The sequence below is a fragment of the Dromaius novaehollandiae genome, chromosome 5 (assembly GCF_036370855.1).
Source record: "Dromaius novaehollandiae isolate bDroNov1 chromosome 5, bDroNov1.hap1, whole genome shotgun sequence".
Taxonomy (NCBI): domain Eukaryota; kingdom Metazoa; phylum Chordata; class Aves; order Casuariiformes; family Dromaiidae; genus Dromaius; species Dromaius novaehollandiae.
Genome location: NC_088102.1, coordinates 65,137,439 through 65,150,865, shown reverse-complemented (window position 1 = coordinate 65,150,865; position 13,427 = coordinate 65,137,439). Strand labels below are relative to the sequence as shown.

The 13,427-nt window shown below is 41.0% G+C and overlaps 1 protein-coding gene across 3 annotated transcripts in view; it reads left to right on the top strand.

Annotated features, from left to right (window-relative positions):
- Positions 1-13,427, top strand: part of SERGEF (secretion regulating guanine nucleotide exchange factor) — a 153,735-nt gene that overhangs the window by 39,286 nt on the left and 101,022 nt on the right. For all 3 annotated transcript variants that reach the window (XM_064513110.1, XM_026092770.2, XM_064513111.1), the window contains exon 9: positions 635-795. In XM_064513110.1, the coding sequence (XP_064369180.1) occupies positions 635-795 (161 nt within the window). The remainder of the gene's footprint in view (positions 1-634; positions 796-13,427) is intronic.

Below are 13,427 nucleotides of genomic sequence, written 5' to 3'. Positions count from 1 at the left end.
GTGTGTTCTGTGGAGCAAGGGATGATTTAAATACAGCTGACTTCACTTGAAGTAACCTTTTCTTGGCCAATGTGTGATTCCTGTGAAAACAAATCAGTGCATTTCCAATGCTTGATGACAGCTGTGGTGATGTTCCTAATGAACCAGTTGCTGTCCTGAGAGCTGTTTCTCTGCTAACAGAAGTTGTGACAGAAGGTATCTTCTATGAGGAAAACACAAACCTTATGTTAACTACAGGACACAGGATGGATGTCTCTATGGCAAATATTTGGAAGCAAGAAGAATTTTTTAGGGTTCAGAGTAAAATGTTTTGTGTCTGCTTTTGTTAGGCTAAAAATGTCTTTTGTATAACTGAAGTGTATGTATTGTGTGCAAAACATGGCTTATGCAGCTTTACTGAGGTGGTTTCACTTATAGCCCAAGCCACTGCAAAGATGGCATTCTGTTGGAAAGCGAGTTACTGAAGTTTGATTAAGTGAGTAGAAGTATATCATAATGTTTCTAGTTGGTTTTAATAGTTTTTTATTATGGCCCTGGAAGTAAATACATTAAGGTTTGTTCTAGTTTTGAATTGGTGTCCAGATGTTCCATGGCCCTGGTGAATAAATAACTTTGAAATATGTTTTGTGTTTAGAAACTGGCAAGGTATTCACCTGGGGCAGAGCAGACTATGGGCAACTTGGAAGGCGTGCAGTGGTTCCCAATGGACAGGAGGCGTGCGGAGGATCGGAACAATGCTTGGAGCAGTTATGTAACATCCCTATTTCAGTGCCTTGTCTAGATGGAGCGTCTCAGGTAAGGAGGAAAATTACCATTTTTTTTCCCCCAGCTTTTTTTTTTTTTTTTTTTTTTTTTTTTTCCCTCGAGTGCATTAAGATAATCAGAACAGTTTCCTAATAGTACTCTTCCAAATGCTGTAGTAAAAGCCCTCCATGCCTTTCCTGTAAGCTCTGGAGTTGATAAGATTCAATTATTTCAAATTTGTAGAAGGCTTTTGCATTCAGAAACTTGATAGAAACAGAGTTACCATCGGCTAAAGATGCTGAATTCTCTTGGATAATGCTGTGTTTGGGAGATAGGTGCAGGTGTCATGAACTGTAGCAAATGAGGCGGGACCCTGCCTGGCTGCTGTGCTACTTTTGTCTGCAGCCCTCTAACTGTTTAACCAGTGGCCTCTCTCTAGCAGGCAAATAATAAATATGTAGCAACTTCTATCTCCGGCTGTCTAAGCATATCATGAATATTTATTTACCTTGTAGCATTCTTGAGCAGTATTGTGGGTTTTCTTTTCATATGGCTATTTTGAGACAAAGCGACCTATGTGAAACCACAAAGATGATCAGAGAGAAAACATTACTCAAAGGCTCAGGGTGTTGACTGTAGTCTGGCACAACATACAGCTTGTACTACTTGCAGACTTCTTTTGGGTGGCTGAGATGCAGCCTGTTGGGACGTGGAGGTCCTATATAGGCAGATGTCCAGCCAAAATGCATGCACCTCCCTGCAGGGAAGCTGATGGTCAAAAGGCAAGGGGGTGCAGGTTGACCACTTCAGCTGTGAGGTATGTATTGCATCTAGCCCCTGGTAGTGTTTCATGACAGGTCTTTAGTTAGACGAGCCAGCCTCTGCCCTTTCTGATTGTGAGCCTTGTTCTGTGCATGCGTGCTCTCTCAGACGTGCACTGGAGCCTCAGAGTCCAGGCTACTGCAGGAGTGAATAATTCCTCCAGTCCAGTGTTGACTCCAATGAGTCTCAAACTGCTCTTGCCCATTTTTAGTTTGGTGTCCCGATTTTTGTGATTAGATATCTACAAAGAACACCACTGTTGCATCCATTTCATGCTGTTACTCATTTGTGCTTTGCGTAATGCCTTGAGTATGAAGTTCTCTCGTTTCTGGTACAACACAAAGCCAAGGCAGCCATAGCGTTTGCCTGGAGGAACTTGCACTTGGCAGGACAAGTGATTCATGAAGGCGAATGGAAGGGATGCAAGCAGATATATTCCTTGAAAAGGAAGAGTAAAAACAATGTCATCTTCTTTCTGCTGCCCTCGGTGCTGTTCCTCCTTACAGACCTATGAGAGACATGATTTCTGTGATTAGCAATGGCAATGTTCTGGAGCAAGCATCATTCTTTGCAGAGCTAGCAGTGTGAAAATGATTTAAGAAGAGCATGATCAAGAGTAAGCATCGTTTGTACCCTGAGAGGTGCTGTATTGATGAGAAAAGGAAAAAACAGATAAGAGCCTGAATTACTTCAAGGTTATGAAATAATGTTTGAGTTAAATTTTTTTACTTAAAATTGCTTTTAAATTGCAGTATGTAGGCCTTGTGGAATAGGTGCAAGTCTTAGCTGCTTTTTCTCTACCACAAACTATTCCTTTTCGTTTTGTTTTCATTTGGAGAAAAGTCCAATTTGAGAGCCAGGTTAAAATGAATGCAGAGAGGACGAATTCTTTTCCATATTTACCATGGATTAACAACTTTGGTTTGTATTTTAATACAGAGAGCTGACTTAACAAATAAGGCTTAAAATTCATATAATCCTTATCCACAGCCTATCTTTATATGTCATTTTAAATGATCGAACTGAACTTTTGGCCAAGTTGTGGTCTGCTGATTTCCTCTGCACTTGAGTTAGTATTGTCAAAAACTAAAATGGAGAAACTGATCTCAAGAATTAGAGGACAGAGTACAAAAGGCTCAAAGCACTGAATTGAAGTTAAAATCTAGTTCAATTCTATTGTGCTGTCCCTACAATAATCTGTGCTGCCTGTTGTCTCTGTGCCTATGGCTTATCTGCTTTCTCCCCCAAAGAGTGGGGATTCTCCCTTCTGTGTGTTGAAATTGATATGACATCCTGTGTAATTACCACTCAAAAGCTATTTTGGAAGTGTTGGGTTACCTATTCCATTCGGAGTTTCACTTCATCTCATGCATTCGTTTGGAGACACTGACCTTGAGAAATGTGAGCATATCCTTTTTTTTTTTTTTTTCATGTTTGTTTTTGTTTGTTGAAGAAATAGTAAAACAAAAGCATAAGATTATTTTATAATAGTGTGAGTTTGCTTCCATGGCAGCTTTAAAAGACTTCCTGCATTAGCTCTACCTCTTCAAGAGTGTGTGGACATAAGGCTCCTGGAGTCTCATGTGTTTAAACTTTGTGAATTTATGAGACTGCAGGTCTATTTATTATTTTCCTTTCGGTGCTTTGGTGCATGACTGCCATGGGATAGGATGAGGCAGGGAAAAGAAACTTCAGGCTGTAGCAGAAGTGAGTTGTGCAGGACATTATGCATGCAGGGCTTTGGTATTGTGGGGCGTCCTTGATTGCAGCTCTTGAGAACATCTGACTCATCTGCTGCCTGATGTGCATTCATATCCACTGCTCTTCAGATGAAAGGACAATTAAATACAAATGGTCTGAAATGTGATGAGCCTCTGTATTTAGCAAATGTTACGAAGACTTGGTTTAATGTTTCCTCCTTGTCAAAACGCGTTCCCGGTCTGTTTGATATTTTTGGTTTTAATAGCTATCACTTTACTGTTGCTGGTATGTTCAGCATGTCATTCATATTGCAGCACGCATTTGCTGCAGCGATAAACAAGTGAGAAGAAGTCATTGTGCAGGGCTGAACCCTTCTCTCTGAGTTGGATGGAAGGAAGGGCAATGTTCATTTTGGTATGTGGCACTGTTCATATGAAGCCATGTTTATTCATATCCCTAATTAGAGAAAGCTTTACTAGATTATACTTTATGAGGAGGGAGATGGGGAATTTCAGCTGAGAAATGAAAAAATGATTTTCTTTGTTACACTGTCATTTTTGGGTACATGGTTTCTCAGGCTTAATTCCCTCCTCTGTTCCTCTGTCGTCCCACTTGAATCTTTATGGTGTGTAGGGGTCAGTTCTGCAAGGGAATGAAAATAGCCACCAGGCTAGTGTGGGAGCCTGGACCACCTGCTGTGGTCCACAGTTCCAGTGTGTTCTTTCATCCTGCCTGTGGCTTCCCCCCACCCTGGGGAATATCATCATGAGCACATGCATTCCCATGGCCCTTCACAGTTGATGTTTATCACTACTCTTTTTTTCTTTTTTTTTTTTTTCCCCACTCCTTGTTGCAATAATGTGCTTTTGTTTAGTTGCAAGTCTTTGAAACATACCAGTGTGTTTTTACTATATTTTCCATTTTTTCTTTTCCCCTCATTTGTGTTGCAAACTATTAAGCATCTACGTACAAGGTAAGCAAATTTAAGGGATCTGCTCTAATAACAATAATTGGTTGTTTGTTATGACTGTTTAAGCATCATTTTACATGATTTAAAATACCGAACATGAAGATGATACAATATTGAGAAATGGAAGTTTGGTTTAGAAAAAAATGACAACTATTTTTGTGCTTTGACTTCTCAGGGGCGATTGTTAGGAGGCTCTTTGTAAGTAAAGATTGAAGTTGAACATTTTAAGGAACGTATTGAGAAATAACCTGACAGTATTAAATTTCATCTCTGTGGTGTAAGTGTGTGTGGCTCTTTTATGCTCACTGGTTTGGTTTGGTATTGTAAATATCTGTGGCTATGTTATTTATTTTGAATGGTCAGACCAGAAGAGGTTTGTGTTTCTGTTGGAGAGGAGAAAAAAGCAGATAGAACTTTCCTAAACTGGATCTTTACTGCTTGGTGTTTGAGAACATATGCATGTTAACTGAGTCTCTAAGCTGATTGAAAATCTTTGGGTGTTTGGGAAGGAGATAAAGTGCGAAAAAAGGCTCTTTAATTTTCCTTTCCTTCCAAGCTCAATAACTCTTAGATAAGTCAAAAATACAGTTCAGTAAAAGTATTCTTTGAAAAATAACATTTCAGTTAAGCCATTCCTGGTGCCTATGATTTCTCAGCTTGCCTTAAAACTTCTATCTGAATGACAAATACAGGCCCTGGAAAAGTTAGTGGTTAAAGGTGGTTCTTAATCTGCAATGCTTGTAGCCAATCAGGAAGATGAGTAGCGGATGGGAGCAGAAATAGAGAAGTGAAGTGGTTCCAGGTGAGACAGCAAGTCAGCTGCAAAGCAAAGACCCCAGGTCCCATGTTCCGCTCCAGCCCTCGGTTCATTAAACTTTCTCATTTGTGATATGCCTGAAGGGAGAGCTGGCTGATGTCCGCACGCTCCAGGTGGGTGACGTTAATCTGCTCTGCGTTGTGTTTCAGTTACTATGTGTGACTTTCACTGAATGCATACGTAAGCTATCTGATCTCTCCAGCTGGGGATCCTGCAGTAGGAGAGGTCCCTATGGAATGAGAGGCAACAGCCTGCTCTTGTGCAAAGGCTGGTGTTTGGGGGCTTGTGAGGTCCTTCTGGCAAGGACAAGTAGAGGTCACCTTCAGCAACTTTAGAGAATTAATAGGCTCTTGACACTGTAGGCCAGTGTGCAATGGTTTGTAGTAGTGTTGCAGCTTCTTGGCTGCTGATCGTGCTTGATGCTCTGGAGCAGCAAGTTGCTTCTCTTGTTACAGACAGTGAATGTGATTCTTGGACTTACTGGTCAATGGCAGGCTGTCAGGAGACCCATCAATGATCCTGTAGCTCTGTCTTACGTACCTCAGAGAAGGTCAGGAAAACTGGACTTGGACTGTGTGCATTTAGGGGGAAAGCAAAACCAGGGCTTGTAGTCACAGTTCTGCTACTGATGTATTTAGCAGCTTTGGCCAATTTTACATTTCATCTAATATTTTAGATGTGTCTCATAGTAACATGCAAGGCAGATGCGCTATGACCCTTTTTGTCTCCGTACTGCATTTGGACTGTAAGTGGTATTTAAAAGAAGGTCTTATACTTTTCTTAAAGATGTCTTTCTGAATTTGGACTTCATTTCTTGGTTGACACTTCAGAATGCTTATGGGGGGAGGGGGGAGCAGAATTTGAAACCCTCTGGGGTCTTTTCAACTACTTGTTTCCCCCAGGGCTCTGAGAACTTTCCTTGGGCTGTGAATTGTTTGTAGGATATTTTTCCGAGGTCTCTTGCAAGGAACTAGTCAATAGAGCAGCCTGGAACCTGCGTTCTCTAGTCAGGGCCTCTGAACTTCCTAGGCTCCATGAGAGCTCCCCAAACAACCAAAACCTGTTGCATAAAAGCTGTGTTAGAAAGAAACATTGGAATCCTGCTGGCTTGTTAGTTTAGTTCAGAGTTGTTGCAGAAAGGAAAAGATTTGTTAAAAAACCTTGGTCTAAAGAAAACAAAAGGGAAAAATCCTCCATATGCTGAGAAGCCTTACTCTGAGACTTCATTTCAAATGAGAGCAATATACAGCATTTATTTTTGTGCTTATTTGGACAAGAGGAGGTGCTACAGTGGTTTGAAAGGCAAGATCGTGTTTTTGTTGCCGTGCTTTAGAATTAATTTATCCTTGTTCTTCAGTGGAAATGATGCATCAACAGTTAGTGCAGTGTTTTTTTGTATTTTGTTTGGTTGTTTTGCCATGAACCAGTATTTTCTACAGGTGGTTCTTGGTCCATTTCCTGTGGGAAATGCTGTTGTTGAATCTCCTGGTTGGTGTGGGGTCAGGGGTGTGCGTGTTCCCTGAGGAGTACTTTTTTTTTAATGTGTGTGTGAGTGATACGCAATAATGAAATGGCAACATAAGGATTCTTGCAAGAGTGGAAATGAGTGTCTTGGTTTGTCAGTTGATCCTAAGTGACAGTAAAGGAAAAAAGATCATGGAGAAGTGGGTTCTGAGAAGGATTCACTGTTTGTACGAAGGAGAAGTTGCAATTAAAGACTAAGGCAAAGAGCAAACTGTTGAAATTAACACGGGGGCTGGGGAGCAGCAGGATTTATCAAGAGAAGGAGACTGCTGCTTGTGCAGGAACCGAAGAAAGGGCCTGTGTTGGGTTAGGGGTGTGTGTGTGCGTGTGAGCTGAGCGCCCTGTAGGAGAATAGCACTAATCCTGGCAGCACAATAGCAGCAGAATTGAGAGAGGGGTTTACAGTTGTATCGCAGGAACTGAGGAAAATGAGGTACTTTGTAGGTTGGTTGGTTCTCCTTTCTCCTTTCAGGGAAATGAGAGTGGTAACAAACTGCTGCAGCTCAAACGCAACCTTTTGGCTAGGTAGCAATCTCGTTTATTCTGTACTTTTCTTATCCCATTAAGACATGACCCCATTTAACAAAGAATACCTTATGGCCTGAAAGAGAGACATTTAAAGCAACACAGGAAACTGTCATTTCTGAAAGTCAGGAGTACAAATGTGTTAAGCAACAGCAGTTACTCTGGAACTGTTAAGGTCTGCTCCATGAAAACTGCTTGTAACCTGGTCACGATTGCATTGTGAATAATAAATTGGTGAAATCAAGCTCAGCTGTCTAGCACTAGCTGAGAGGATGGAGTGCTTTGCTTTATTCTTCTCGCTGTGTCTATAAGGAGAACCTGGGTCACCAACTTGGCCTAGATGTGTAATTTTTGGTTAGCTAAGAGGAGATGATGGTGGTTCCCAGCACAGTGCTTCCCCTTATGTCACCATACCAATTTCTCTGCAGCTGGCATTGCAGAAAGGGAGAAGGGAAACAAAATTCACAGCACTAGTGGATGGCAAAGGAGAATTTCCTGCACTGCCACTGCAGGCCAGTTTTCCTATGCTGTGCCTGTAGGGGCTGGAGTTGTTGGCTGCTTCTCCAGTTGCTGCTTTTGCAGACTAGAGTGGGTTTAAAAAGATTGAAACTGCTCTGCTGGGGTGATACTGTACCAGGGAGGTGGCAGCCAAGGACCAGGCTGGGTGTAGCGTGTATGGGAGACCACGAAGGGTTGATTTGCCTAGGATGTGCATGAAACAGAGGAGTGAAATGGGATGAGGCCAGGAGTTGGAGACCCAGCATGGGTTGACTGAGGTGTTAGAAATGTGAGTGTGGGAGAAGGTTCAGCCTTCATAATTGGTAAACGTTTTTCCATTTGATTGTTTGTTGCAGTTGGCCCAAATTAATAACCCACATGCAGGTCTCTTAAAGTATCGGGGAAACGGAAAGAGACCACAACTGCTTCCTGCTGTGGCTTGTGCAGACACGTGTGAGCTGCTGGTAGCGTAGCCGTAACAGTGAGGTGTATTTAAGGAGCTTTTTTCATCCTGTGCTAAGGCCACTCTGAGCTCACGGACAAGTTGTGACCTAGCTCATTGCTCCTTTAAAGTATTTCTTTGCGCCAACAAATGCCGTGAATGTTCACTAGCATCATTCACATGGATGATGCAGTTAATACCTATTAATGTGTAGTGCTGTAAAATTGCTTGAAAGATCTGCTCAGTATTATGACAAAGCCTGTTTGAGCATCAACTTTGGAAGGTGGCTTCTCTAAGGCCAGAAATCCTGTCCTACTTCACTAAGGCTCTCCCAGCTGCCTTGTTGATCCATGAAGAGCCTAAACAAAGATTTCCCTGTGAAGTGTGTCCTAGTGAGTCAGGGTTAACCCAGGGTATATGTATGGACGGGTTCCAAATCTAAGTGGAATTACGGTTTGAAGCAAGAGTTTGGAGGAAAGGCCTTAACGCGTGTAGTTTTTCATTCTCAGTTTGCCATTAGAACTGTTATGGAGAAGGGATTTAGCAAATCAATGCAGGCTAAAATGAGAGAAAATCAATAAGAAACTGTAGTGCACTGGAACAAAGCTATCAATTTACAGCATTCTCGGCAAAGGACTCTTGTCCATACCTCCTTTCATGGATGGAAAAATAATGCACAAATGATGATTTGGGGTCAGATTAATCATCTGTTTTACTTGGCTGACCAGCCTGACCCTGGAACCTTAGGTCAAGAAATTTACTGCTATGAAAATGCTGTTGGTGTTTCCTTCTACTTCTGCCGCACTGATGATTTCGTTGGCAGGTTTTATAACAGGAATGGTTTAAAAAAAAAAAAAAAACCCTAGTCAAGGCAAAATACTGTGCAAGTTACTCTCCTAGGAATTTGATGGAACATTGTCTTTAATTGCTTACTATTTTGCATTAATAGAAGTGGTTTCATTAGTTTTTTGTTGTCCCCCCCTGCCCTTTTAAAAACAGGTGAGAAAATGTTACTTTTGAAGAGTTACTCCTTAATCGATAATGTGTGCTGCAGCTGGGAATAGCCGGGTTATCCTGGGGTGCTGGGTGGTACGCGAGGGATGGCTGAGGTGGGACAGACCTGAGTGGTTCCAGCACTGCTCCAGTGTTTGAGCAGGCACATTGGTCTTCTCAAAATCGTTTGTCACTATGGGGCTGTAACCTTACCGAGGCAGTGCTGTTTTGGCCAGCACTGGCTGTTTCTCCTCACTTTTAACTTAAGGCTTTTGGATTTGATTTGAACTTGGATTGTGCTCGTTTTGTTACGCTGGCAGTGGCTTTGGTGTTCCTGGCTCGCGCTTACCATTAAGTCATTTAAACTGTGAGCCCTGCCAGACTTTCTGGCCTTTGCGCTTATGTTGTAAATGACTGTGAAGCTTCTGTTTAAAGAAAGATTCAGAAGAGAGTCAAACTTCTGTTTCTGTTGTGATGCTTAAGCTTATTGCTACTCCCTGTCCCCATCTTGGCACGCAGCAAGTTTCAAGGGCTGGTGTGCTCGGTAGCCTGCTAAAATGGCAGGGTCCTGTCGGTCTTCCCCTCTGGTCCCTGAGCTCCTTTACCTGTTGGCTGTCTTGCCTCTAATCTAGGCTGTGAGATTGAAGGCAGAGGCTACCTCTGAACTCTGCGCGTGGTTTATACGTCGTCTACCATAGCCTGTGGATGCTGTCTCCAAACGTTTGCCCAGCAAACAGTCAATAAAAATGTTTGTGGAAGGAGAAGGAGGGAGAAAAGACAGTAAAAATGATGCCCCTAATCCTGTAAGGATAAAAGTGCTAAACTGTCTCCTATTTTAAAACCTGCCTAAGGGTTTATTCTTAGTCGCCTGGCAGCTGATTGCAGAGGGCTCACTAAATTCAGTGTATATGGCATGTAATCAGATATCTGCAAAGATAGCCAAGCCTTGTGATTCTGTTGCTGATGCTTTGCAGGATTATTTATCGTAGAAAAGGCAAATAAAAATGTTCTAAGGAAAAAAATGTATTTCATTATCAAGGAGAAAAGAATTGTTAGTTTACTTGGAGATAGGGTTCTGAAAATGCCAACTCTGAAGTCTTGCCATTTTCTCTCTAGCTCCCTGTAGTTTTTCCCATTCCTCTTCTCAGGTATATAGCTAGTATAGATGATCCTATTCTTGGTAACAAGTGTTTAGGGAGAGTGGGAGGAATCCCTGTGATGTGCTTTTTTTTTTTTTTTTCCCAGAACATTATTTAACATAATGTTTGTGCACTTATGTATTAATAAGTATTAAATAGCCACTCTTCTTACTGGTAGTTTTTTAGTGGAAATCCCTTCTGTCCAGCTTCTTTAAGTTGCAAAGGTTTACCAGCAGCCTCCACTGTTAGTTTCATGCTTTATGACTCAAAGCCCTGAAGATCTGAGACCTTGGCTTATTTCTATTAAAATTGTCAGGCTCTGCTGGACCTGACAAGAAAACATGAGGAGAAGGGAATGACCGTGTATGTCTGTCTAGCAGGTTTCAGTCACTTTGTCAGGGACAGATGCTAAGGTGTCCAATGTTCACTTAAGTGTTGTGACAAGATACATTGTGAATGTACCTAAGCGTGTAATTCCGCCATTGCTTTTATGCATGCCAAGGTGTGGTATTTTGTCTTTGTGTTTATGAAGTCTTTATTCTTTGCACAGATGCATGCATATGATATATTTGTAATTCTTGAAACCTGTCATCCCTTTCTCATGTCTTCTCCATTCCCCTGTTTTGATTTCTCATGGTTTTCTTTGTTTTGTTTTTCTCTCTGGGTAGAAGAAAGACCTTTTCCTTTGGTAATTTCAGGGAAAGTTTTTGATGTAAACACACAAAGGTAGAATTGTTCTGTTGTACTCTTGTGAGGTTTTGAGCATAGATTCCAGAAGCAGCAAATAGTGAATTGATCTTTCCTTGCTTTTTTACTACCCTCACTCCCTTTTTAAGATTTAACCACTACAAATAGAAGATGAAGGCATCCTGATTTTCCTTAAAGATGCATTACTCACACTTATAAAGCAGTTAAAATCAAAAAGGAGCAACTACTTTTGGAGAAAATATCTATGTATTTAGAAACAATTACACAATTTGCTTATTATCTAAAAAGCTTCATGACTTTGGGGAATGCAGTTTCAAGTATTTTTCAAAATGTGAGCAAGTAAGAACAGGAAGTGAAATGGAAACCACTGCATTGTTTTTAATTATCATGTAGCTATTCCTGCCATGAAAACCCTCTAGGTACATGGCTCTCCGCCTCCCCCCCCCAAACGTAAAATCACTGAATAATCTTTTCGTTTTGCTCAGTGGATTGGACCATTGAGGCTAATCGCTACTACAATACAGGAGTACCTCATCTGGCTGCATATGAGCCAAGCTGAGAATATGTTTGTGGCACTATGTGAGCCTATAAGCCTTGACAATAGCCCTTTCCTAGGAGGAAGATAATAGCTTGGGCTCAACAGAAGCAGCTCTAGTGCTGTTGGACCTGCAGTGGTGAGTTCAGCAGTTTAGACTTGGAGGACAATGTCCTCCAGCTGGTTTCAGACTATCAGAGCTCCTTAAAAATTCAATGCATGAGAAGTGCAATTGAAATAAATGTTTCCTGGAGAACAGTCATGATATCTGGATCCTTTTGTTCTGGTTTTGTCAAAAATATTAGCTCTGCAAAATGACTTCCTTAAAAATCTGGCCCAGATGTGGTTTAGCGTGCAGCTGAAGCTAGTGATGTTTTGGGGCTTGAGCTGACTTATGAAGTCAGTGGCATGGCTTTCATTGGTGTTAGACTTCAACACCCTATATTTGAGCAACAGAAGTATTTCTGAATTGAATGTTAACTTTGCGTGTTGGTTGCTGACAGCTTGGTCACCAATTCACCGATTTCGTGCACTGTGTCATCAGTAGCCACTGAAGAAGGTTGTTCTGATACTGTATTGCTTTATATAATACACCATGTACAGGGGATTCTGCCGTGGATTCATGGGACAAATCCGTTTCTGCAGTTCTTTATATTTAGAGAAATTGGCACAAGGCGATCTTTTCAACTTAAATAATCTGTCTTGAATACTGATATGAAGAGCTGATTCAGGTCAGAAGTCTTTAATTGATTATACCCTTTGTTTCATGCTCTTGAATGCATCATTGGACAAGGAGAAAGTTTTTTAAAACAATTCCTACTTCCCACAGTGATGTGGGTATCTAGGAGCATAAATCTTATTATTAGTGATTTGATCTTGAGCTGGAAAGTACCAACCTGTCTTCTGAAAATTCAGTTTTTATGGTGTTTGGAAAGTTTACTTAGAAACTACATGCCAGTTTCTTAAGAACAAATTGTCTTCTGCTTCTCAGTGGATCTTGTGTTTTCATTGGGAATGCAAGTCATGTGGGTTATGGTGGGAGCAGATGTCCTTAGTCTTTTCATAAAGTGGAAAAAAAAATATTTTCTTCTATTGTTTTTATCGCACCTGTTATGATTTGATTCTTCTGTTTTGAAATAATATAAAATTGATGCTTATCGTTGTATCATGTGGAAATAGAAATTATGTTAAGCAAAGAGAAAATGGAAATCTGATAAAACAGTTTAAGTTTCATCGCATCTGTAAGACTTTTGCTTCTGTACTGCTGATGCTAACACAGCATTTGTATCTGGGACCTCCATTTTACAGAATGGAGGTTAATAAAAATTTAGGGACTTGGAGAAATGCATTTACAGTACATACAGCGCTGTAAAACTTTGCTTGTAGTTTTGTATGTGCAATTTAGATGTTGGACTGGAATCTTCCTAAGCAGAACATAATATTGAGACTTGCAGCCTTGGAAAACGAGGGAGTACTTGAAATGGTGAAATAGAAGGTGCTGTATTGGTTCAGCAGTTTGCATTAAGTCTTGCAGGATTAATTTGCTGTCTTCAGTTTTCCTTGCTGCAGCAATCCTGAAATGCAGACTGCTCAGAGGGGAGTGAAAACAGCAGCAAAATGCACTTCTGTTAACCAGAAAAAGATTAAGATGGTATTTATGAATTATGGTGATGCTATTTAATCATCTTCAGATAGGATTATTTTAGTTTAGCTGAAAAGCTGTCCAGAAATTGGAAACAAGATATGATGTAGATTTAATGTGCATCTTTGAGATCTGCATCCCACTCCCATCTCCTCCCCAACAAACAAGGGCAGCATAGCATCCTCCTTCACTCTTCTGTGTGGTTCGTGGAGATATTTATAATATCTTGTGGTCATATGGGTTAGGAGTGCACTAAGACTGACAGTATTCAGGTTCTTCAGGGATGACTATGAGTTAGGCTGGATTTTGCAGCCAGGCTGGCAGAAAGCCAATGAGGAAAGAGCTTTTATTCACTTATGTTGAGTTC